Source organism: Bombina bombina, chromosome 2 (genome assembly GCF_027579735.1).
Source record: "Bombina bombina isolate aBomBom1 chromosome 2, aBomBom1.pri, whole genome shotgun sequence".
Taxonomy (NCBI): Eukaryota; Metazoa; Chordata; class Amphibia; order Anura; family Bombinatoridae; genus Bombina; species Bombina bombina.
The window spans coordinates 544,276,099-544,302,752 of record NC_069500.1 but is presented as its reverse complement, the minus strand read 5'-3'; the positions used below and the strand labels follow the sequence as shown (position 1 = coordinate 544,302,752).

Here is a 26,654-nt window from a genome sequence, read left to right as displayed (position 1 = left end):
GCTTCCAGTTGCTTTCCGGTTATTGCAGTGATGCCTCGATATCGAGGCATCCTGCAATAACCTTTTTTAGCAATCCGGTGCAGAGAGAGCCACTCTGTGGCCCTCTCTGCACCGGACATCACCGGCTTAATCCGTTGGTGGGTGGGAGCCGGTTCAGGAGGCGGGTGGCGGCCATCGATGGCCCGGATGATGTTGAGGGGGGCGGGATCGTGGGCGGGGGTGATCGGGGGCGCGCACGGGCGCGCGTGCGTGCACGGGAGGGCGGGGGCGGGCGCGTGCACGGGGAGGGAGCGGATGGGAACCGCTCCACTACAGAAAAAAGTAGTATTAAAAGTTATATAAATATTGTCAATTTTTTTTTAAAACTACATCAGTCAGGGGGTGGGGGATTGGTCTGTGTGGGGGGGAAGCTACACTACAGAAAAAGAACATAAAAATAAAAAAAAAAAAACCATTTCTCTTGCAAACTGGGTACTGGCAGACAGCTGCCAGTACCCAAGATGGCCCCCAATAAGGCAGAGGGGGAGGGTTAGAGAGCTGTTTTGGGGGGGGATCAGGGAGGTTGGGGGCTAAGGGGGGATCCTACAAAGTAGCATATGTAAATATGCTACAAAAAATTTTTTTATTTTTTTTTAAAAAACTAAATTTATGCTTACCTGATAAATTCCTTTCTCCTGTAGTGTGGTCAGTCCACGGGTCATCATTACTTCTGGGATATTAACTCCTCCCCAACAGGAAGTGCAAGAGGACTCACCCAGCAGAGCCGCCACACAGCTCCTCCCCTCTACGTCACCCCCAGTCATTCGACCAAGGACCAACGAGAAAGGAGAAGCCAAAGGGTGTAGTGGTGACTGGAGTATAATTCAAAAATTTTTTACCTGCCATAAAAAACAGGGCGGGCCGTGGACTGACCACACTACAGGAGAAAGGAATTTATCAGGTAAGCATAAATTTTGTTTTCTCCTGTTAAGTGTGGTCAGTCCACGGGTCATCATTACTTCTGGGATACCAATACCAAAGCTAAAGTACACAGATGACGGGAGGGACAGGCAGGCTCTTTATACGGAAGGAACCACTGCCTGAAGAACCTTTCTCCCAAAAACAGCCTCCGAAGAAGCAAAAGTGTCAAATTTGTAAAATTTGGAAAAAGTATGAAGAGAAGACCAAGTTGCAGCCTTGCAAATCTGTTCAACAGAAGCCTCATTCTTAAAGGCCCAAGTGGAAGTATAATCACCACAGTCCTCTCACACATCCTATCTATTCGTTGGGTGCAAGAGAATGACTGGGGGTGACGTAGAGGGGAGGAGCTGTGTGGCGGCTCTGCTGGGTGAGTCCTCTTGCACTTCCTGTTGGGGAGGAGTTAATATCCCAGAAGTAATGATGACCCGTGGACTGACCACACTTAACAGGAGAAAACCTTTTATTTTAGTACTGGCAGACTTTCTGCCAGTACTTAAGATGGCGGGGACAATTGTAGTGTGGGGGAGGGAAGGGAGTTGTTTGGGAGGGATCAGGGGGTCTGATGTGTCAGGTGGGAGGCTGATCTCTACACTAAAGCTAAAATTAACCCTGCAAGCTCCCTACAAACTACCTAATTAACCCCTTCACTGCTAGCCATAATACACGTGTGATGCGCAGCAGCACTTTGCGGCCTTCTAATTACCAAAAAGCAACGCCAAAGTCATATATGTCTGCTATTTCTGAACAAAGGGGATCCCAGAGAAGCATTTACAACCATTTGTGCCATAATTACACAAGCTGTTTGTAAATAATTTCAGTGAGAAACCTAAAATTGTGAAAAATTTAGCGTTTTTTTTTAATTTGATTGCATTTGGCGGTGAAATGGTGGCATGAAATATACCAAAATGGGCCTAGATCAATACTTGGGGTTGTCTACTACACTATACTGAAGCTATAATTAACCCTAGAAGCTCCCTACATGCTCCCTAATTAACCCCTTCACTGCTGGGCATAATACACGTGTGGTGCGCAGTCGCATTTAGCAGCCTTCTAATTAGTAAAAAGCAAAGCCAAAGCCATATATGTCTGCTATTTATGAACAAAGGGGATCCCAGAGAAGCATTTACAACCATTTATGCTATAATTGCATAAGTTGTTTGTAAATAATTTCAGTGAGAAACCTAAAGTTTGTGAAAAAAATTGTGAAAAAGTGAAAATATTTTAGTATTTGATCGCATTTGGCGGTGAAATGGTGGCATGAAATATACCAAAATTGGCCTAGATCAATACTTTGGGATGTCTTCTAAAAAAAATATATATACATGTCAAGGGATATTCAGAGATTCCTGAAAGATATCAGTGTCCCAATGTAACTAGCGCTAATTTTGAAAAAAAGTGGTTTGGAAATAGCAAAGTGCTACTTGTATTTATGGCCCTATAACTTGCAAAAAAAAGCAAAGAACATGTAAACATTGGGTATTTCTAAACTCAGGACAAAATTTAGAAACTACTTAGCATATGTTTTTTTTGGTGGTTGTAGATGTGTAACAGATTTTGGGGGTCAAAGTTAGAAAAAGTGTGTTTTTTTTCAATTTTTTCCTCATATTTTATCATTTTTTTATAGTAAATTATAAGATATGATGAAAATAATGGTATCTTGAGAAAGTCCATTTAATGGCGAGAAAAACGGTATATAATAATATGTGTGGGTACATTAAATAAGTAAGAGGAAAATTACAGCTAAACACAAATACCGCAGAAATGTAAAAATAGCCTTGGTCCCAAACGGACAGAAAATGCAAAAGTGCTGTGGTCCTTAAGGGGTTAAAGAAATAATTGAGAAACAAAGTTGTTCTTTTAAATTTTTATTTTTGGAAATGTAAAAACAAGAATACAAAATAAGCAATATACATTGTTAGTAAAAAAAAAAAAAAAAAAGTCTAATTTTGAATAGTCTTGTCTTAACCTGTAACAAATTAGGATTCTTAAAAAAAAAAAAAGAAATGGAGAAAAAAAAAATAGAAAAAAAAATTGTATGCTCTATCTGAATCATGAAATTACATTTTAGGTTACCGATATAATGGTGTTAAAAAGTGCCCTTTTTTGCCCTATGATAAGCATGAAATATAGATATCTGTGCAGAGCAAGCTTCTGATTAGTTTGTATGCACCACCCATACATTTGTTTGTCAAACATTAACAAGGTATACAAAAAAACTACATACACATCAGCACAATGAGATATTTTTTTAATATAATACAATGCAAAGATACGTTGCAAACTATCCTGGAACTATAGATGTCAGAATATTTTGAGCTGAATTGACTTTTTAACCAGGATAATCAGGACAACAAAAGGCAGTAGCGTTAGTACTAAGGACCCATACAATATTGTTGAAAAACCAAAATGTAGACCGCAAGTAACCTGAAAAAATGGATATTAATTAACATGGTTTCCGGCAAGAACAAGTGATTAAAGGAACACAATATTGTTCAACTAGGATAATGTTTACACATTAGTGTAAGAAAAGTATAAATGTATTATATGCATCAGTGATTTGCAAACGGGTAAATAAAAAGTGTTCCTTACCTTTACTCCTTGAATGAGTCCATTCATTAGAAAAGTATGTTCAGGAAATGTATCATGTAACACCTACAAAATAAACCATTAAAATTAAAACCAAATAAATTATACGTGACTTTTAGTTCTTAATAAAAAAATATATAAACTTAAAAAAAAAATATAACGCAGCAATGGTTTCATTTTAAAAGAATGGTTTGTTAAAAAAAATTAGATAAAATATAAAACAGAATTTATGCTTACCTGATAAATTAATTTCTCTTGTGATGTATCGAGTCCACGGATTCATCCTTTACTTGTGGGATAATCTCCTTCCCAACAGGAAGTGGCAAAGAGAGCACACAGCTGAGCTGTCCATATAGCTCCCCCTCCAGCTCTACCCCCCAGTCATTCGACCGAAGATTAGGAAGAAAAAGGAGAAACCATAGGGTGCAGTGGTGACTGTAGTTTAAACAAAAAAGCTACCTGACTTAATAGCCAGGGCGGGCCGTGGACTCGATACATCACAAGAGAAAGTAATTTATCAAGTAAGCATAAATTCTGTTTTCTCTTGTAAGATGTATAGAGTCCACGGATTCATCCTTTACTTGTGGGATACCAATACCAAAGCTTTAGGACACGGATGAAGGGAGGGAACAAGACAGGTACCTTAAACGGAAGGCACCACTGCTTGTAAAACCTGTCTCCCAAAAATAGCCTCCGAAGAAGCAAAAGTATCGAATTTGGAAAAAGTATGCAGCGAAGACCAAGTCGCTGCCTTACAAATCTGTTCAAAAGAAGCCTCATTTTTAAAAGCCCATGTGGAAGCCACTGCTCTGGTAGAATGAGCAGTAATTATTTCAGGAGGCTGCTGGCCAGCAGTCTCATAGGCCAAACGGATGATGCTTTTCAGCCAAAAGGAAAGAGAGGTAGCAGTCGCCTTCTGACCTCTCCTCTTACCAAAATAGATAACAAACAATGAAGGTGTTTGTCTGAAATCCTTAGTTGCTTGTAAATAGAACTTTAAAGCACGAACCACATCCAGATTGTGTAACAGACGTTCCTTCTTCGAAGAAGGATTAGGACACAGAGAAGGAACAACAATTTCCTGGTTAATATTCTTATTAGGCACAACCTTAGGAAGAAAACCGGGTTTGGTACGCAAAACTACCTTATCTGCATGGAACACCAGGTAAGGTGAATCACACTGTAAAGCAGATAACTCTGAAACTCTTCGAGCAGAAGAGATAGCTACCAAAAACAAAACTTTCCAAGATAAAAGCTTAATATCTATGGAATGTAAAGGTTCAAACGGAACCCCTTGCAGAACTGAAAGAACTAAATTCAGACTCCATGGCGGAGCCACAGGTCTATAAACAGGCTTGATTCTGACTAAAGCCTGACTAAATGCTTGAACGTCTGGTACCTCTGCCAGACGTTTGTGTAAAAGAATAGACAAAGCAGATATCTGTCCTTTTAAGGAACTAGCTGATAATCCTTTCTCCAATCCTTTTTGGAGATTGGACAATATCCTGGGAATCCTAATCTTACTCCATGAGTAACCCTTGGATTCACACCAAAAAAGATATTTTCGCCAAATCTTATGGTAGATTTTCCTGGTGACAGGCTTTCTAGCCTGAATCAGGGTATCAATAACCGACTCAGAGAAACCACGCTTTGATAGAATTAGGCGTTCAATCTCCAAGCAGTTAGACGCAGAGAACTTAGATTTGGATGCTTGAAAGGACCTTGTATTAGAAGGTCCTGCCTCATTGGTAATGTCCATGATGGGACAGATGACATGTCCACTAGGTCTGCATACCAGGTCCTGCGTGGCCACGCAGGCGCTATCAGAATCACCGAAGCCCTCTCCTGCTTGATTCTGGCAAACAGACGAGGGAGGAGAGGAAACGGTGGAAAAACATAGGCCAGATTGAAGGACCGAGGCGCTGCTAGAGCATCTATCAGCACCGCCTGGGGATCCCGGGACCTGGGCCCGTAAAGAGGAAGTTTGGTGTTCTGACGCGACGCCATCAGATCCAATTCTGGAGTGCCCCATAGCGGAGTCAGATGGGCAAATACCTCCGGGTGGAGTTCCCACTCCCCCGGGTGAAAAGTCTGACGACTTAGAAAATCCGCCTCCCAGTTGTCTACTCCTGGGATGTGAATTGCTGAGAGATGGCAGGAGTGATCCTCCGCCCACCTGATTATTTTGGTTACTTCCGTCATTGCTAGGGAACTCCTTGTTCCCCCTTGATGATTGACGTAAGCTACAGTCGTGATGTTGTCCGACTTAAATCTGCTGAATTTGACCGCAGCTAGCTGAGGCCATGACTGAAGCGCGTTGAATATCGCCCTCAGTTCCAGAATGTTTATCGGGAGAAGAGCTTCTTCCTGAGACCATAAGCCCTGAGCTTTCAGGGAGTCCCAGACTGCACCCCAGCCCAACAGACTGGCGTCGGTCGTTACGATGATCCACTCTGGTCTGCGGAAACACATTCCCTGAGACAGGTGATCCTGAGACAACCACCAGAGAAGAGAATCTCTGGTCCCCTGGTCCAGCTGTATTTGAGGAGACAAATCTGCATAATCCCCATTCCACTGTTTGAGCATGCATAGTTGCAGTGGTCTGAGGTGTATCTGTGCAAAAGGGACTATGTCCATTGCCGCTACCATTAATCCGATTGTCTCCATGCACTGAGCTACAGATGGCCAAGGAATGGAATGAAGAGCTCGGCAAGAGTTTTAACTTTCTGACCTCCGTCAGAAATATTTTCATTTCTACCGAGTCTATCAGAGTTCCTAGGAAGGAAACTCTTGTGAGGGGGGAGAGAGAACTCTTTTTGATGTTCACCTTCCACCCGTGAGACCTCAGAAAGGCCAGTACAATTTCCGTGTGAGACTTGGCTCTTTGGAAAGTCGACGCCTGAATTAAGATGTCGTCTAGATAAGGCACCACTGCTATGCCCCGCGGTCTTAGAACCGCCAGGAGGGACCCTAGCACCTTTGTGAAAATTCTGGGAGCTGTGGCCAACCCGAAAGGAAGAGCCACAAACTCGTAATGCTTGTCCAGAAAGGCGAACCTGAGAAACTGGTGATCTTTGTGGATAGGAATGTGCAGATACGCATCCTATAAATCCACGGTGGTCATATATTGACCCTCCTGGATCATTGGTAAGATTGTCCGAATGGTCTCCATCTTGAATGATGGGACTCTGAGGAATTTGTTTAGAATTTTGAGATCCAGGATTGGTCTGAAAGTTCCTTCTTTCTTGGGAACCACAAACAGGTTTGAGTAAAAACCCAGCCCTTGCTCCGCAATTGGAACTGGGTGGACCACTCCCATTGTATGCAGGTCTTCTACACAGCGTAAGAACGCCTCTTTCTTTGTCTGGTCTGTTCAAGAGTTTGGATTTTGACGACACATCGGCCGACCAAGACTTTAGCCATAGCGCCCTGCGCGCTAAAATGGCGAAACCTGAATTCTTTGCCGCTAACTTAACTAGTTGGAAAGCGGCATCTGTGATAAAAGAATTAGCCAGCTTAAGAGCCTTAATTCTGTCCATAATGTCCTCATATGAGGTCTCCCTCTGGAGCGCATCTTCCAGCGCCTCGAACCAGAAAGCAGCTGCAGTAGTTACAGGAACAATGCACGCAATAGGTTGGAGAAGAAAACCTTGTTGAACAAAAATTTTCTTAAGTAAACCCTCTAATTTTTTATCCATAGGGTCTTTGAAAGCACAACTGTCTTCAATTGGTATGGTTGTGCGTTTAGAAAGTGAAGAAATAGCCCCCTCCACCTTAGGGACCATCTGCCATGAGTCCCGCATGGGGAACATTTTCTTAAAAACAGGAGGGGGAACGAAGGGAATAGCTGATCTATCCCACTCCCTAGTAACGATTTCCGCAATCCTCTTAGGGACCGGGAACACATCTGTGTAAACTGGAACTTCTAGGTACTTGTCCATTTTACATAATTTCTCTGGAACCACCATAGGGTCGCAGTCATCCAGAGTAACTAATACCTCCCTGAGCAATAAGCGGAGGTGTTCTAGTTTAAATTTAAAAGCCAATATATCTGAATCTGTCTGAGGAGAAACCTTTCCTGAATCAGAAATTTCTCCCTCAGACAGCACATCCCTCACCCCAACTTCAGAGCGTTGTGAGGGTATATCGGATACGGCTACTAAAGCGTCAGAATGCTCAGTATCTGTTCTTAAAACAGAGCGATCACGCTTTGCAGGTAACACGGGCAGCTTAGATAAGAACTCTGAGAGGGTATTATTCATAACTGCCGCCAAGTCTTGCAAGGTAAAAGAGTTAGACGCACTAGAGATGCTAGGCGTCGTTTGAGCGGGCGTAACTGGTTGTGACACTTGGGGAGAGGTTGACGGGCTAACCTTGTTACCTTCTGTCTGAGAATCATCTTGGGCCACATTTTTAAGTGTAACAATATGTTCTTTAAAGTGTATAGACATATCAGTACAAGTGGGACACATTCTGAGAGGGGGTTCCACCATGGCTTCTAAACACATTGAACAAGGATTTTCCTTAGTGTCAGACATGTTTAACAGACTAGTAGTAAAACAAGAAGGCTTGGAAATCACTTTAATCAAGTAAAAACACACTTTGTGCCTTTAAGAGATAAAAAAGGCACACAATTTTGCAAAACAGTAAAAAATGCAGCAAACTTTTCGAAATTTTTACAGTACGTACCTAAAGCATTAGTAAGATTGCACCATTAGCAATAAAAACGATTAACCTCTTAATGCCCAAACGGGATCGACAGTAAGCCAAACAAACGGTTAAAAAACGTTCAGCACCTTGCCCCAGCTCTGCTGTGGCCCTACCTGCCCTTAGGAACCAGATTTGTGGGGAAAAAGCTTCTTATAGGCCCTCAAACTGCAGCAGGACCCTCCATGTGAAACAGCCTGAACTTCTAGTCAAATACAACTACGCATCTGAGGCGCGAAATTAGGCCCCTCCCACCTCACTATGGTGCTTGTGAGGCCTAAAGAAACACTCCAAAATGTTTTACTATTAGCCATGTGGGTAACAACCCCTGAAAGAAAACCAAAGGAACCTTCAAAGTGTCTCAAAGAAACGATATTTTCAATAAAAACCGTTTGCCTTGAAAGTAGTGTCAACCAGCATAAACTAGCCCTGTTATGTAAGCTTGAAATTCCATACTTAGTCTCTGAATACAGCTTACCCTTCCCTCATGGGGATATTATCAGTCTTTTCTAGCATTATCACAGTCTTGTCTAGAAAAAAAAAAAAAGACTGAACATACCTTATTGCAGCCTAACCTGCAAACCGTTCCCCCCAAATTCTTGCACTCCTCAGTCCTTTGTGGGAACAGCAGTGGATTTTAGTTACAACATGCTAAAATCATCTTCCTCCCTGCAGAAATCTTTGTCTCCTTTCTGCTAGAGAGTAAATAGTACACACCGGTACCATTTAAAACAACAAAATCTTGCTTGTAGAAAATAAAAACTACATTTTTTTACCACATTCACTTTACCCTTCCGATTGCTTAGAGCCGGCAAAGAGAATGACTGGGGGGTGGAGCTGGAGCTACATGGACAGCTCTGCTGTGTGCTCTCTTTGCCACTTCCTGTTGGGAAGGAGAATATCCCACAAGTAAAGGATGAATCCATGGACTCGATACATCTTACAAGAGAAATATATTTTTTTTTCTGATTTAGCACTATGATAGCTATGAACTTTTCATTAATCGTTGCACAAACTATAACAAAATTGCAAAGCTTGGATAAAACTTTGGCGGAACATGCATCCAGAATTTGTCCTTATGCTGAATAGCTATAACCGACGATGGACTGAGGTTGCAAAATACAATGAATAAAGTACATACAATAGAGCAGGAAAATAGTTCATTTCTGCATTAGCATCATTTTAGACAATTTTAAGCTCATTTGAGTGTATGGGCTTATCTGGGGTTGCCAAAACCATAGTGATAACTCAATAGGGAACACTATATGGATCATCAATTACAAATATGCCCAAACTTGTTTGATCCTAAAAAGAATGGGAACAAGCAAGTATTGCCGAGCATTATTGGGCATGTGATCCATCATTTAAAAGAAGAGGGGTTAGCTTTACATTGGTCACACTGTGTGAAAAAGTTAGATGTTTACAGGGACATGAATGTCAAAAGAAAGCTTTTTAGGCAGAACATACAAATTTAAGAAACAATTTACTTCTGTTATCAAATGTATGAAATCCTTAGCTGAAACCCTATCTATATATGTTTAAAAGCAACAATACACTACTGTGAGCTAGATTCTGATTGGTGGTTACACACATATGCCTTTTGTTATTGGACCAGCAGATGTTTCGGATATGTCCCAGTATAGCATTGTTGCACTGGAGGTGACTTTTACTGTGTTTAACCCATGCAAAAGGGTTTAAAAAACCTTCAGTTTAAAGTTAGGGTATTTTATTATTGCAATTTTGCTTGCATATAACACACTAAAGCATTTTGTTTTTGCATTTTTATTGAGGTATCAAAATCTAAGACACAAATAAAAACATAAATTATGCTTACATGATAATTTAATTTCCATCTGTGGGAGGAGAGTCCACTGCTTCATTCATTACTTGTGGGAATTAAGAACTTGGCCACCAGGAGGAGGCAAAGACACCCCAGCCAAATGCTAAAATACCTCCCCCTCTCCCCTCATCCCCCAGTCATTCTGCCAAGGGAACAAGGAACAATAGGAGAAATATCAGGGTATAAATGGTGCCAGAAGATTGCAATTAAATTTAGGTCCGCCTACTGGAGAAATGGGCGGGGGCAGTGGACTCTCCTCCCACAGATGGAATCGAAATATCAGGTAAGCATAATTTATGTTTTCCATTTTAATGGGAGGAGAGTCCACTGATTCATTCATTACGTGTGGGAACAAATACCCAAGCTCTAGAGGACACTGAATGAAAAAAAACGGGAGGGCAAAAGGAGGCGGACCCTAAACTGAGGGCACCACAGCCTGCCGAACCTTTTGCCCAAAAGCTGCTTCCACCGAAGCAGAGACATCAAATTTATAAAATTTTGCAAAAGTATGTAAAGAAGACCAAGTGGCCCCCTTATAAATCTGCTCCATAGAGGCCTCATTCTTAAAAGGCCCAAGAAGAGGCCACAGCTCTAGTTGAGTGAGCCGTAATCCTCTGAGGAGGCTTGTGTCCCGCTGTCTCATATGCCAGACGGATCATAGTCCTCAACCAAAAGCATAGAGAAGTGGCAGAGGCCCTGTGCGCTTCCCTAAATACACAACAAATAAGAACGAAGTCTGTCTAAACTCCTTCGTGGCCTGAAGATAAAACTTCAAGGCCCGAACCACGTCCAGATTATGAAGTAACCTCTCCTTTGAAGAAGAAGGGTTAGGACACAAAGAAGGAACTACTATTCCCTGATTGATGTTACGACTCAACACCACCTTGGCAAGAAAACCCAATCCAGTGAGAAGAACAGCCTTATCAGTGTGAAAAACTAAGCAGGGAGACTCACACATAGGCTACAAAAGGAGCACTCTGCAAAACCTTAAGAACCAAGTTTAAGCTCCAAGGAGGAGCCGTATTCCTAAAGACAGGTCTGATCAAAACCAGAGCCTGAACAAAAGGACTGAATGTCAGGAAGCTCTGCAAGCTTCTTATGCAACAGTACAGATAAAGCCGAGATTTGTCCCCTTAAGGAGCTGGCAGCAAAAGGCCCTTATCCAGATCGTCCTGGAGAAAGGCCAACATCTGTCAGGGGTATCCTCGTTCCTCACACCAGAACAAGTAGGTCCTCCACACCTTGTGGTAGATGCGGCGAGTGACCGGCTTCCTGGCCTGAACGAGAGAGTGTCAATCACTCTCTCCGAGAAACCTCTCTTGGCTAAGACTAAACTTCAATATCCACGCAGTCAGCCTCAGAGAATCAAGATTTTGATGTAGGAAAGGACCTTGAACCAGCAGATCCTTGCAACAAGATAACCTCCACGGACGAGATGATGACATCCCCAACAGATCCGCAAACCACATCCTCCGCGGCCAAGAATGAGCAATCAGAATAGCCGAAGCTTGCTCCCCTGCTTGATGCGGGGCCACTACACGAGGAAGAAGAGGCAACGGTGGAAATATGTAAATTACGTTGAAGTCCCAGGGCACCGCCAAGGCATCTATCAGTTCCGCCTGTGGATCCCTGGATCGCGACCCGTATCTGGGTAGCTTGTAATTGAGTCTGGACGCCATGAGATCTATCTCCGTCGTCCCCCATCTGTTGCAGATCTTTGCAAACACCTCGAGATGGAGAGACCATTCCCCTAGATGAAACGTCTGCCTGCTCAGAAAATCTGCTTCCCAATTGTTCACACCCGGAATGTGGATCGCTGAGAGCGAGCAATTGTGAGTCTCTGCCCATTCCAGAATCCGAGATACTTCCCTCATGGCTAGGGAACTTCTCGTACCCCCCTGATGGTTTATGTAAGCCACTGAGGTAATGTTGTCCGACTGGAATCTGATTAATCGGGACAACCCCAGGGGGGGCCAAGCCCTCAGAGTGTTGAATATCACTCGAAGTTTCAGAATATTTTTAGGTATGCTCGATTCCTCTCAAGTCCATCTGCCCTGTGTCTTTCTGGCACCCCAAACAGCTCCCCATCCTGATAGACTTGCATCTGTGGTAACAATTTCCCAGGATGGTCTCAAGAAGAATCTCTCCTGAGAAGGATATCCCCTGAGACAGCTGCCCCGGTCGGGTCCAGCAAGATAGGGACTCCCTCACCGGTCTGTTTAGAGATATCTGTTGGGACAGATCTGAATGATCGCCGTTCCATTGTCTCAACATGCACAGCTGAAGAGGTCTGAGATGGAACCTGGGGAATGGAATGACGTCTATGCTGGATACCATGAGCCCGATCACCTCCATACACCTGGTTACAGATGTCCTAGAGGATGTCTGAAGAGCTAGACAGTTGGACGCTAGCTTGCAACGTCTCTGATCTGTCAAGAATATCTACATGACTGAAGAATCTATTATCGTACCCAGGAATTCCACCATGTTGCTGGGGACCAAGGAACTCTTTCCTTTGTTTATCTTCCACCCGTTGGATCAAAGGAGAAGAGCCCTCGAGTGATCCTCCGCAAGACTGTTGGACGGAGCCTGGACCAGGATATCGTCCTGATAAGGTGTCACAGCAATCCCCTCTGGCTCTCACTACCGCGAGTAGAGCTCCCAGAACCTTTGTAAAGACTCTTGGGGCAGTCGCCAGACCAAATGGAAGGGCCACAAACTAGAAGTGCTGGTCCAGGAAGGCAAATCTTAGAAACCTGAAGTGATCCTTGTGGATTGGACGTGAAGGTATGTGTCCTTTAGGTCTATAGTCATGAATTGCCCTTCTTGAACCAGGGGCAAAATTTACCTGATCGTCTCCATTTTGAACGATGGAACTGACAAAAACTTGTTTAGGTCCTTTAGGTCCAGAATTGGACGAAAGGTGCCCTCCTTCTTTGGGACCACCAAAAAGGTTTGAATAATACCCCAGACCTCTTTCTGCCGGAGGGACTGGGAGGATTACTCCGAGAGCTGAGAGATGCCTCACACACCCCAGGAAGAAGTCTCTCTTCTCTGGTCTTGAAAATATGTTTAACAGGAGGAACCTGCCTCTGGGCGGATATGACTTGAATCCTATCCTGTAACCCTGGGCTACGACCTCCAGAACCCAAGGGTCTATAACGTCTCTTCTCTAGGCCTCCGCAAAAAGAGATAGTCTGCCCCCTACCTGATCCGAGAACAGATCAGGAGACGCCCCTTCATGCCGACTTTGACTCCGCGGGCTTCTTGTTCTGCTTGGACTTGTTCCAAAAGTTAGCTGGCTTCCAAGATCGCTTAGACTGCTCAGACTTTGCAGCAGACTGCTGGTGCTGAGACTTTTTCTCCGCACGAAAGGGACGAAAAGTAGACCCCTTAGGTTTAGTCTTCTTATCCCGAGGCAAGAAGACACCCTTGCCACCCATGAATGTAGATATGATGGAATCCAGGCCCGGGCCAAACAAAAAACTTTCCCCTTGAACGGGAGGGAAAGCAAACGAGACTTGAAAGTCATGTCAGCAGACCACGACTAACCAAAAAGCCCTGAAGGCTAAAAACAAAAAAAATCTGATGTCTTAGCATTCAGGCGAATAATATGCATATTAGCATCACAAATGAATGAATACGCTACCCTTAAGGCCTTAATTCGTTCCTGAATCTCTTCAAGGGAAGTCTCCACCTCAACCATCGCTGAAAGAGCGTCACACCAGTAGGTAGCCGCACCTGCCACCGCAGCCGCCGGTTGAAAAACGAACCCTGTGAGTTGGAACGTCTACCGCAACATGGACTCCATCCTTATATCCATTCTTGAAAGAAGAGCTATCCTCAAGCGGAATAGTCATTCTCTTAGCGACCCTTAGGGACGGTTTTCCACAGCTCAGGCTGCGAATCTGGAATGGGGAATAGGTTTTTTAAAGTAGAGGAGGGGGAAAAGGACGAGCCAAGTTGCTCCCATTCATTCTTAATAATATTAGCCATCTTGATGGAAACCGGGAAGGCCTGAGGCACTACCCTGTCCTCGTACACCCTATCATGTTTAGAGATCTAAGGTTCCTCCGGTAGTATCGGTTCCGGAACCTCCAACGTAGCAAGCATCTCTTTCAGCAGGAAGTACAAACACAACATTTTAAACTTAAAATCTGGTTCCTCTGCGGATGGAGGCCTAGAAGTAGCCGATTCCAACCCAGAAGCGACATCTTACGATAAGTCTGAGTTGTCCTCCTCAGCGGATAATGTATCTGAGACATTTGAGCGTAGTCGAAGACCCCTGAGACGGATAGCAGTGCCGTACCTTCCTCTTGAGCTTAGTAGTACAAGGCATCGCAATAATGGCCGCAGAAACCGCCATCTGTAACTGATCGGTAAAGTCAGGCGGCCAAAGGGCCCCTCCCACGGGAGGATTAGTAGTGCCCTGGGGAACTGCTTGGGTAATCGGGGAGGAGTGCAGGGAAAGCACCTTGAGCTTAGTAGTACAAGGTATCGCAATAATGGCCGCAGAAACCGCCATCTGTAACTGATCGGTAAAGTCAGGCGGCCAAAGGGCCCCTCCCACGGGAGGATTAGTAGTGCCCTGGGGAACTGCTTGGGTAATCGGGGAGGAGTGCAGGGAAAGCACCTCGCAGGGCGGAGAACCCTCAGAGGTGGATGGCTCAGTCATACTAAATATTCTATTCTTTTTTAGATATAGCAATATTGTCAAAGCATGTGGAACAGAGTTGAGTAAGCGGTTCAACTGGAATGTCCTCACAATATACACAGTTAATAGATTTAGATAAAGAGGGAGAATCATCTAAAATATCAGAGTCCTCCATAGCTTGCGCCTTTATTTACAGACTTGATAAAAAAAGTTAAATGGCACCTTTATATCCCCCAATGGCCAGGGCACTCACCACCTCCTATGACCCGGACTACAAGAAACAGCTTGGTCTCCTCCAAACGTAGGTCAAAAAAGAGGAAGTTACAGAGGCAACACCCAGTCACATGAAGTGCCATGCAGGACCGCCCCTACACTCGAGAGAAGAATGCGCAAAAAAAGCTAGCCTCAATCTCTCGCTAAGAGAACTGACTGTTCCACACTGACAGAGCCTCATCTCACACAAATGCAGTATAAAACACGAATATTATGCACAATGAAAACCCCCCTGTTCAATAACCCCCTTCCGAGGGTATTACCCTAGATTCTATAAAGATAAAGGAGCCACTGTGACCCCGTCTTCTTAAATTATATATATATATATATATATATATATATATATATATATATATATATATATATATATATATATATATATATATATATATATATATATATATATATATATATATATATATATATATATATATATATATATATATATATATCTGCATACAAAGAGAGAAGCACTCTACCAGGAACGAACAACAGCTCAGTGGCTTGTTCTATGGCGATTTACCACCCGGAAGCAGCCTCTTTTAGACCAGTGTGTTTTTCACAGAAGAAAACTTTCCTGAAGTATATCAGTCTGATCCCGCCAAGTAAGGTCAGTCCAGCCCCGAAATACCAGGCAATTCTCCTCTGAACAAGGAACATGACAACCCCAGACGATCGTTTCGGCCTTCTATGGGCCTCGTCAGTGAGGTGCAGCCACATTCCTCTAAGCACACTGGGCAAGGAGTCCACGTCTGGTTTCCCCCATCACCCATAGGGAGACTTCCCCAGGGTCATAATAATTTGCATACAAAGAGAGAAGCGCTCTACCAGGAACGAACAACAGCTCAGTGGCTTGTTCTATGGCGATTTACCACCCGGAAGCAGCCTCTTTTAGACCAGTGTGCTTTTCACAGAAGAAAACTTTCCTGAAGTATATCAGTCTGATCCCGCCAAGTAAGGTCAGTCCAGCCCCGAAATACCAGGCAATTCTCCTCTGAACAAGGAACATGACAACCCCAGACGATCGTTTCGGCCTTCTATGGGCCTCGTCAGTGAGGTGCAGCCACATTCCTCTAAGCACACTGGGCAAGGAGTCCACGTCTGGTTTCCCCCATCACCCATAGGGAGACTTCCCCAGGGTCATAATAATTTGCATACAAAGAGAGAAGCGCTCTACCAGGAACGAACAACAGCTCAGTGGCTTGTTCTATGGAGATTTACCACCCGGAAGCAGCCTCTTTTAGACCAGTGTGCTTTTCACAGAAGAAAACTTTCCTGAAGTATATCAGTCTGATCCCGCCAAGTAAGGTCAGTCCAGCCCCGAAATACCAGGCAATTCTCCTCTGAACAAGGAACATGACAACCCCAGACGATCGTTTCGGCCTTCTATGGGCCTCGTCAGTGAGGTGCAGCCACATTCCTCTAAGCACACTGGGCAAGGAGTCCACGTCTGGTTTCCCCCATCACCCATAGGGAGACTTCCCCAGGGTCATAATAATTTGCATACAAAGAGAGAAGCGCTCTACCAGGAACGAACAACAGCTCAGTGGCTTGTTCTATGGCGATTTACCACCCGGAAGCAGCCTCTTTTAGACCAGTGTGCTTTTCACAGAAGAAAACTTTCCTGAAGTATATCAGTCTGATCCCGCCAAGTAAGGTCAGTCCAGCCCCGAAATACCAGGCAATTCTCCTCTGAACAAGGAACATGACAACCCCAGACGATCGTTTCGGCCTTCTATGGGCCTCGTCAGTGAGGTGCAGCCACATTCCTCTAAGCACACTGGGCAAGGAGTCCACGTCTGGTTTCCCCCATCACCCATAGGGAGACTTCCCCAGGGTCATAATAATTTGCATACAAAGAGAGAAGCGCTCTACCAGGAACGAACAACAGCTCAGTGGCTTGTTCTATGGCGATTTACCACCCGGAAGCAGCCTCTTTTAGACCAGTGTGCTTTTTACAGAAGAAAACTTTCCTGAAGTATATCAGTCTGATCCCGCCAAGTAAGGTCAGTCCAGCCCCGAAATACCAGGCAATTCTCCTCTGAACAAGGAACATGACAACCCCAGACGATCGTTTCGGCCTTCTATGGGCCTCGTCAGTGAGGTGCAGCCACATTCCTCTAAGCACACTGGGCAAGGAGTCCACGTCTGGTTTCCCCCATCACCCATAGGGAGACTTCCCCAGGGTCATAATAATTTGCATACAAAGAGAGAAGCGCTCTACCAGGAACGAACAACAGCTCAGTGGCTTGTTCTATGGCGATTTACCACCCGGAAGCAGCCTCTTTTAGACCAGTGTGCTTTTCACAGAAGAAAACTTTCCTGAAGTATATCAGTCTGATCCCGCCAAGTAAGGTCAGTCCAGCCCCGAAATACCAGGCAATTCTCCTCTGAACAAGGAACATGACAACCCCAGACGATCGTTTCGGCCTTCTATGGGCCTCGTCAGTGAGGTGCAGCCACATTCCTCTAAGCACACTGGGCAAGGAGTCCACGTCTGGTTTCCCCCATCACCCATAGGGAGACTTCCCCAGGGTCATAATAATTTGCATACAAAGAGAGAAGCGCTCTACCAGGAACGAACAACAGCTCAGTGGCTTGTTCTATGGCGATTTACCACCCGGAAGCAGCCTCTTTTAGACCAGTGTGCTTTTCACAGAAGAAAACTTTCCTGAAGTATATCAGTCTGATCCCGCCAAGTAAGGTCAGTCCAGCCCCGAAATACCAGGCAATTCTCCTCTGAACAAGGAACATGACAACCCCAGACGATCGTTTCGGCCTTCTATGGGCCTCGTCAGTGAGGTGCAGCCACATTCCTCTAAGCACACTGGGCAAGGAGTCCACGTCTGGTTTCCCCCATCACCCATAGGGAGACTTCCCCAGGGTCATAATAATTTGCATACAAAGAGAGAAGCGCTCTACCAGGAACGAACAACAGCTCAGTGGCTTGTTCTATGGCGATTTACCACCCGGAAGCAGCCTCTTTTAGACCAGTGTGCTTTTCACAGAAGAAAACTTTCCTGAAGTATATCAGTCTGATCCCGCCAAGTAAGGTCAGTCCAGCCCCGAAATACCAGGCAATTCTCCTCTGAACAAGGAACATGACAACCCCAGATATCTATATCTATATATATCACACATCATACATCAATATATCTATCTATCTATCTATATCTTTCCTCCTCTGCCTATGTCACAGGATAAAATATCATACTTCAAATTTTTGTTAAAACTAAATCTGAGCCCTTTTCTTCTGGCTGTACAGGAATGAGCCACCACGTCTCCTACCCAGCCTGATTTTTGTTTTGAAGTTTCCTGTTTTAAGTGGGTCTTGTGTAACATGGCAATATCCAGTCTATTTCCGAAATTGTTTAAAAATTAAAAGGGACACTGAACCCAAAATTTATCTTTTGTGATTCAGATAGAGCATGCATCTCTCTCATCTCTTTTCTCCCCTCCCCTTATTTTGTTCCCCCAGAGATTTTTTTTTAAATGAAACACTTTATTAAAAGGGATACTGAACCCAAATTTTTATTTCGTGATTCAGATAGAGCATGCAATTTTAAGCAACTTTCTCCCATTAGCAAATGTTCTTCATTCTCTTGGTATCTTTTTTTAAAAAGCAAGAATGTAAGTTTAGATGCCGGCCCATTTTGGTGAAGAACCTGGGTTCTTGCTGATTGGTGGATAAATTCGTCCACCAATAAACAAGTGCTGTCCAGGGTTCTGGACTTTCTTTTTCAAATAAAGATAGCAACAGAACAAAGAAAAATTGATAATAGGAGTAAATTAAAAAAGTTGCTTAAAATTGCATGCTCTATCTGAATCACAAAAGAAAAATTTGGGTCCAGTATCCCTTTAATACAGTGTTTCATTTAAAAAAAAAAAAAAAATATATATATATATATATATATATACATATACACATACACACACACACATAGGTGACCCTCGTTTTACAACGGTTCAATTTACACTGTTTCAGAATAACAACCTTTTTTTCCAGTCATGTGACTGCTATTGAAAAGCATTGAGTAGCAGTGCATTTATTAATATAGCCAGTAGGTGGAGCTGTCCGCTTGTGTTGCAGCAAAGCCAAGCAAGTTGAAATTTATCAGTTTAACCAGACCTGAGCTATCGAGTAGATTTCAAAGGAACAAGATCTTCCTGTCTATAAATTAGTCCAGATTGGAATGCATAGAAAGAACTGTTTGCAGAAAAATGCAAGTGAAGTCTTTGTTGTGTGATTATTTTATTAGGTTTATAATGCTGTTTAGCAAATGTTTTTGTTCATTTAACTTAGTTTAATTATATATTCTGTGTTGTGTGATTATTTTATTAGGTTTATAATGCTGTTTAGCATTTAAAGTCTTAATTTCAAAGCTTTAAAAATAATGTATTAGGTGTTACTTCTGACAATTTTAAGAGGGGGCTGGAACCTATCTCCCTCACTTCCCATTGATTACATTATAAAGTGGGTCTCAATTTACAACCATTCCTTCTGGAACCTAACCCCGGCGTAAACTGAGGGATGGATGTATGTATGTATGTATGTATGTATGTATGTATGTATGTATGTATGTATGTATGTATGTATGTATGTATGTATGTATGTATGTATGTATGTATGTATGTATGTATGTATATATATATATATATATATATATATATATATATATATATATATATATATAAAATAAATTAATAACATCTCTGGGGGAACAAAATAGGGGAGGGGAGAAAAGAGATGAGAGAGATAAGAACCTTTCTACACTTTTATCTATCTTTAAGAAAACTAACATTCCATCAGAGCAAGCAAGCAATAATATTATTTGCTTACTTAAAGGGACACTGAACACAATTTTTTTCTTTCGGGATTCAGATAGAGCATGACATTTTAAGCAACTTTCTAATTTACTCCTAGTATCAAATTTTCTTCATTCTCTTGGTATCTTTATTTGAAATGCAAGAATGTAAGTTTAGATGCCGGCCCATTTTTGGTGAACAACCTGGGTTGTTCTTTCCGATTGGTGGATAAATTCATCCACCAATAAACAAGTGCTGTCCAGAGTTCTGAATAAAAAAATAAAAAAGCTTAGATGCCTTCTTTTTCAAATAAAGATATCAAGAGAACAAAGAAAAAATAGGAATAAAATAGACAGTTGCTTAAAATTGCATGCTCTATCTGAATCACAAAAGAAAACAATTGGGTTCAATGTCCCTTTAAAGGGACATAATACTCACATGCTAAATCACTTGAAACTGATGCAGTATAACTGTAAAAAGCTGAGAGGAAAATATCACCTGAGCATATCTATGTAAAAAAGGAAGATATTTTACCTCACAATCTCCTCAGCTCAGCAGAGTAAGTTCTGTGTAAAAAAGGTATACTCAGCTGCAGGTAAAAAAAAATATAAAATGAAGAAATGAACAGCAGCCAATCAGCATCAGCAGTGCTGAGGTCATGAACTCTTTTACTGTGATCTCATGAGATTTCATAACAAACTTCCTTTAAACTGAATAGGGAAATAAGATGAGTGCACATAAGCTCGCCCCTTCCGCTGTCCCGGGACAGACATACTAATATGCTGCTAAAAAAGTCCTTTACAACGGGATATGGCTATTGAGAAACTTTTGAGGTAAAAACATAATTTATGCTTACCTGATAAATTTATTTCTCTTGTGGTGTATCCAGTCCACGGATCATCCATTACTTGTGGGATATTCTCCTTCCCAACAGGAAGCTGCAAGAGGATCACCCACAGCAGAGCTGTCTATATAGCTCCTCCCCTAACTGCCACTACCAGTCATTCGACCTTAGACAAGCAAGAGAAAGGAGAAACTATAGGGTGCAGTGGTGACTGTAGTTTAAAAATAAAAAACACCTGCCTTAAAATGACAGGGCGGGCCGTGGACAGGATACACCACAAGAGAAATAAATTTATCAGGTAAGCATAAATTATGTTTTCTCTTGTAAGGTGTATCCAGTCCACAGATCATTCATTACTTGTGGGATACCAATACCAAAGCTATAGGACACGGATGAAGGGAGGGACAAGGCAGGCGCTTAAAACAGAAGGCACCACTGCCTGCAAGACCTTTCTCCCAAAAATAGCCTCCGAAGAAGCAAAAGTATCAAATTTATAGAACTTTGAAAAAGTATGAAGCGAAGACCAAGTCGCCGCCTTACAAATCTGTTCAACACAAGCCTCATTTTTAAAAGCCCATGTGGAAGCTACCGCGCTAGTAGAATGAGCTGTAATCATTTCAGGAGGCTGCTGGCCAGCAGTCTCATAAGCTAAGCATATTATACTCCTTAGCCAAAAAGAAAGAGAGGTTGCCGAAGCCTTTTGGCCTCTCCTCTGTCCAGAGTAGACAACAAACAATACAGATGTTTGACGAAAATCTTTAGTAGCTTGTAAATAAAACTTTAAAGCACGAACCACGTCAAGATTGTGTAAAAGACGTTCCTTCTTTGAAGAAGGATTAGGACACAGTGATGGTACAAAAATCTCCTGATTGATATTTTTATTAGATACCACCTTAGGTAAAAAAACAGGTTTGATACGTAACACTACCTTACCTGCATGAAAAATGAGATAAGGGGAATCACATTGTAAAGCAGATAACTCCGAAACTCTTCGAGCCGAGGAGATAGCTACTTAAAACAGAACCTTCCAGGATAAGAGCTTAATATCTATGGAATGCAAAGGTTCAAACGGAACCCCTTGAAGAACCTTAAGAATTAAATTTAAACTCCAAGGCGGAGCAACAGGTTTAAACACAGGCTTGATTCTGACTAAAGCCTGACAAAACGCCAGCACGTCTGGAACCTCAGCCAGACGTTTGTGCAAAAGAATACACAGAGCAGAAATCTGTCCTTTTAAGGAACTAGCTGACAAACCCTTCTCCAATCCTTCTTGGAGGAAAAATAATATCCTAGGAATCCTGACCTTACTCCATGAGTAACCCTTGAATTCACACCAATGAAGATCTTATGATAGATTTTCCTGGTGACAGGCTTTCGCGCCTGTATTAAGGTATCAATGACCGACTCGGAGAAACCACGCTTTGATAAAATCAAGCGTTCAATCTCCAAGCAGTCAGCCGCAGAGAAATTAGATTTGAATGGTTGAAAGGACCCTGAAGTAGAAGGTCCTGCCTCAGAGGCAGAGTCCATGGTGGAAAGGATGACATGTCCACCAGATCTGCATACCAAGTCCTTTGTGGCCACGCAGGTGCTATCAATATTACCGATGCTCTCTCCGGTTTGATCTTGGCAATCAGACGAGGGAGCAGAGGAAACGGTGGAAACACATAAGCCAGGTTGAAGGACCAAGGCGCTGCTAGAGCATCTATCAGCGCTGCCTTGGGATCCCTGGACCTGGATCCGTAACAAGGAAGCTTGGCGTTCTGGCGAGACGCCATGAAATCCAGTTCTGGTTTGCCCCAATGTTGAATCAACTGTGCAAACACCTCCGGATGGAGCTTCCACTCACCCGGATGAAAAGTCTGACGACTTAGAAAATCTGCCTTCCAGTTCTCTACTCCTGGGATATGGATAGCTGATAGATGGCAAGAGTGAATCTCTGCCCATTGAATTATCTTTAAAACCCGAAGAGCACTGAATATCGCTCTTAGTTCCAGAATGTTTATTGGAAGGAGTGCCTCCTCCTGAGTCCACGACCCCTGAGCCTTCAGAGAGTTCCAGACTGCACCCCAGCCCAAAAGGCTGGCATCTGTTGTTAGTATTGTCCAATCTGGCTTGCGGAAGGTCATACCTTTGGACAGATGGACCCGAGATAGCCACCAGAGAAGAGAATCCCTGGTCTCTTGATCCAGATTTAGTAGAGGGGACAAATATGTGTAATCCCCATTCCACTGATTGAGCATGCAAAGTTGCAGTGGTCTGAGATGTAGGCGGGCAAACGGAACTATGTCCATTGCCGCTACCATTAAGCTGATTACTTCCATACACTGAGCCACCGAAGGGCGAGAAGTATAATAAAGAACACGGCAGGAATTTAGAAGTTTTGACAACCTGTCCTCTGTCAGGTAAATCCTCATTTCTACAGAATCTATCAGAGTTCCCAGACAGGAAACTCTTGTGAGAGGGGATAGAGAACTCTTCTTTTCATTCACTTTCCACCCATGAGACCTCAGGAATGCCAGAACAATGTCCGTATGGGACTTGGCAATTTGGAAATTCAATACCTGTATCAGAATGTCGTCTAAGTAAGGGGCTATTGCTATACCTCGCGGCTTAGGACCGCCAGAAGTGACCCCAGAACCTTTGTAAAGATTCTTGGTGCTGTAGCTAACCCAAAGGGAAGAGTCACAAACTGGTAATGCCTGTCTAGGAAGGCGAACCTGAGAAACCGATGATGATCTTTGTGTATCGGAATGTGAAGATAAGCATCCTTTAAGTCCACGGTAGTCATGTATTGACCCTCCAGGATCATAGGTAGGATGGTTCGAATAGTCTCCATCTTGAAAGATGGGACCCTGAGAAATTTGTTTAGGATCTTGAGATTTAAGATTGGTCTGAAGGTTCCCTCTTTCTTGGGAACCACAAAGAGATTTGAATAGAAGCCTTGCCCCTGTTCCTCCTTTGGAACTGGGTGGATCACTCCCATAACTAGGAGGTCTTGAACACAATGTAAGAATGCCTCTCTCTTTATCTGGTCTGCAGATAATTGAGAGAGGTGAAATCTTCCTTTAGGGGAAGAAGCTTTGAAGTCAAGAAGATATCCCTGGGACACAATTTCCAACGCCCAGGGATCCTGGACATCTCTTGCCCAAGCCTTGGCGAAGAGAGAAAGTCTGCCCCCTACTAGATCCGTTACCGGATCGGGGGCTGATCTTTCATGCTGTCTTAGAGGCAGCAGCAGGCTTCTTGGCCTGCTTACCTTTGTTCCAGGCCTGGTTAGGTCTCCAGACCGGCTTGGACTGGGCAAAATTTCCCTCTTGTTTTGCATTAGAGGGAGCTGATGCCGCGCTCGTCTTAAAGTTTCGAAAGGCACGAAAATTAGTTTGTTTGGTCCTTAATTTATTAGACCTATCCTGAGGAAGGGCATGACCTTTTCCTCCAGTAATATCAGAAATTATCTCCTTCAGTCCAGGCCCGAATAGGATCTGCCCCTTGAAGGGAATGTTGAGATGCTTAGACTTTGAAGAAACGTCAGCTGACCAGGATTTAAGCCATAGCGCCCTACGCGCCTGTATAGCAAAACCTGAGTTCTTAGCCGTTAGTTTGGTTAAATGAACAACGGCGTCAGAAACAAATGAATTGGCTAGCTTAAGCGCTTTAAGCTTGTCAAGTATATCATCCAATGGAGTTTCTACCTGTAAAGCCTCTTCCAGAGACTCAAACCAGAAGGCTGCAGCAGCAGTCACCGGGGCAATGCATGCAAGAGGCTGGAGAATAAAACCTTGTTGAATAAACATTTTCTTAAGGTAACCCTCTAACTTTTTATCCATTGGATCTAGGAAAGCACAACTGTCCTCGACGGGAATAGTTGTACGCTTAGCTAGGGTAGAAACTGCTCCCTCCACCTTAGGGACCGTTTGCCATAAGTCCCGTGTAGCGGCATCTATTGGAAACATTTTCTTAAAAATAGGAGGGGGAGAGAACGGAACACCTGGTCTATCCCATTCCTTAGTAATAATTTCTGAAAACCTTTTAGGTATTGGAAAAACATCAGTGTAAACAGGCACTGCGTAGTATTTATCCAATCTACACAATTTCTCTGGCACTATAATGGTGTCACAGTCATCCAGAGTAGCTAAAACCTCCCTGAGCAACACGCGGAGGTGTTCAAGCTTAAATTTAAATGTAGACATATCAGAATCAGGTTGAAGCATCTTCCCTGAGTCAGAAAAATCACCCACAGAAAGAAGCTCTCCTGCCTCAGCTTCTGCATATTGTGAGGGGATATCAGACATAGCTACTAAAGCGTCAGAGAGCTCTGTATTTTTACAGTGTGTATAATAGACTAACACAGCATTGCACCCACTTGTAAATGGATGATTAACCCCTTAGTTTCAAAACCGGATCAAAAAAACCATATAAACGTTTTTTAACAGTCACAACAAACTGCCACAGCTCTGCTGTGGCCCTACCTGCACATACAATGACTTTTGAAGGCACAAAAACCCTTTGTAGAGGTCCTAAGTGTTCAGGGGACTCCTTCAGGGAAGCTGGAAGTCTCAAGCTGCAAAAACTACTGCACGATTTAGGCCTGAAATTAGGCCCCTCCCAACCTGTACTCACAGTGAGAGGGCCATAAAAAACTATCCCTAGGCAAAATCTAGCCAGCCATGTGGAAAAACTGGGCCCCAATAAAGTGTTATCACCAATATGTAGAAAAAAACGTTTAAACACTTCCAGCAAACGTTTTATTTTTCAGTAATGTGAGAAAGTAATAAGAATATTACCTTTTACAGCAAGCATGATACTAGTCGTTATTAAATCACTGTAATCAGGCTTACCTTAAATAAATCCGGTATTAACAGCATTTTCTAGCATATTCATTTCTCTAGAAAAATTTAAACTGCACATACCTCATAGCAGGAGACCCTGCACGCCATTCCCCCAGCTGAAGTTACCTCATCTCTTCAGTTATGTGTGAGAACAGCAATTGATCTTAGTTACAACCTGCTAAGATCATCAAAAACCACAGGCAGACTCTTCTTCAACTTTCTGCCTGAGGCTAAAACAGTACAACTCCGGTACCATTTGAAAATAACAAACTTTTGATTGAACATAAACTAAATAAACACCACATCTCTCTAGCTACTTCCTTTTTTTGTCGAGAGCTGCAAGAGAATGACTGGTAGTGGCAGTTAGGGGAGGAGCTATATAGACAGCTCTGCTGTGGGTGATCCTCTTGCAGTTTCCTGTTGGGAAGGAGAATATCCCACAAGTAATGGATGATCCGTGGACTGGATACACCTTACAAGAGAAATATCTTTCTTTTTTTTACATAGAGATGGTCAGGTGATATTTTCTAGTCAGCTTTTTACAGCTATGCTGCATCACTTTCAAGTGCTTAAACATTTGGGTATTATGGCCCTTTATAATCTAAAAGCAATCACAATGAGTTTATTCAGTAAATAAACTTAGTGATAATTATTAATGGAGAACAGAATGCATTATTAAAAAGTTATTTTAATTTAATTTTAAGTATTGCAGCAAACAAGATAACTGATTTAAAAGGACTTTAACAACACAACCAGTCATAAGCACACCATAACATAACCTAGTTATATAAAAGCTTTCTAGAAATAAACAAATTTTATATTAGCACACATTTTATTTCACTATAAAATGACAAGCCACAGAAATGTAGCTTTAGCAACTATATTACACTCAATTCTGTATTATATATTGACACAGAGTTAAAGGGACACTGAACCCAAATTTTTTCTTTCGTGATTCAGATAGAGCATGCAATTTTAAGCAACTTTCTAATTTACTCCTATTATCAAATGTTCTTCATTCTCTTGGTATCTTTAATTGAAAAGCAAGAATGTAAGTTTAGATGCCGGCCCATTTTTGGTGAACAACCTGGGTTGTTCTTGCCAATTGGTGGATTGATTTAACCGACCAATAAACAAGTGCTGAACCAAAAA

The 26,654-nt window shown here is 42.8% G+C and overlaps 1 protein-coding gene across 1 annotated transcript in view; it reads right to left on the bottom strand.

The window, feature by feature from the left end:
- The window catches only part of LOC128647173 (hippocampus abundant transcript 1 protein), a 250,063-nt gene that overhangs the window by 209,260 nt on the left and 14,149 nt on the right, over nucleotides 1–26,654 (bottom strand). The window contains exon 3 of the mRNA XM_053699958.1: nucleotides 3,550–3,612. Within this exon, the coding sequence (XP_053555933.1) occupies nucleotides 3,550–3,612 (63 nt within the window). The remainder of the gene's footprint in view (nucleotides 1–3,549; nucleotides 3,613–26,654) is intronic.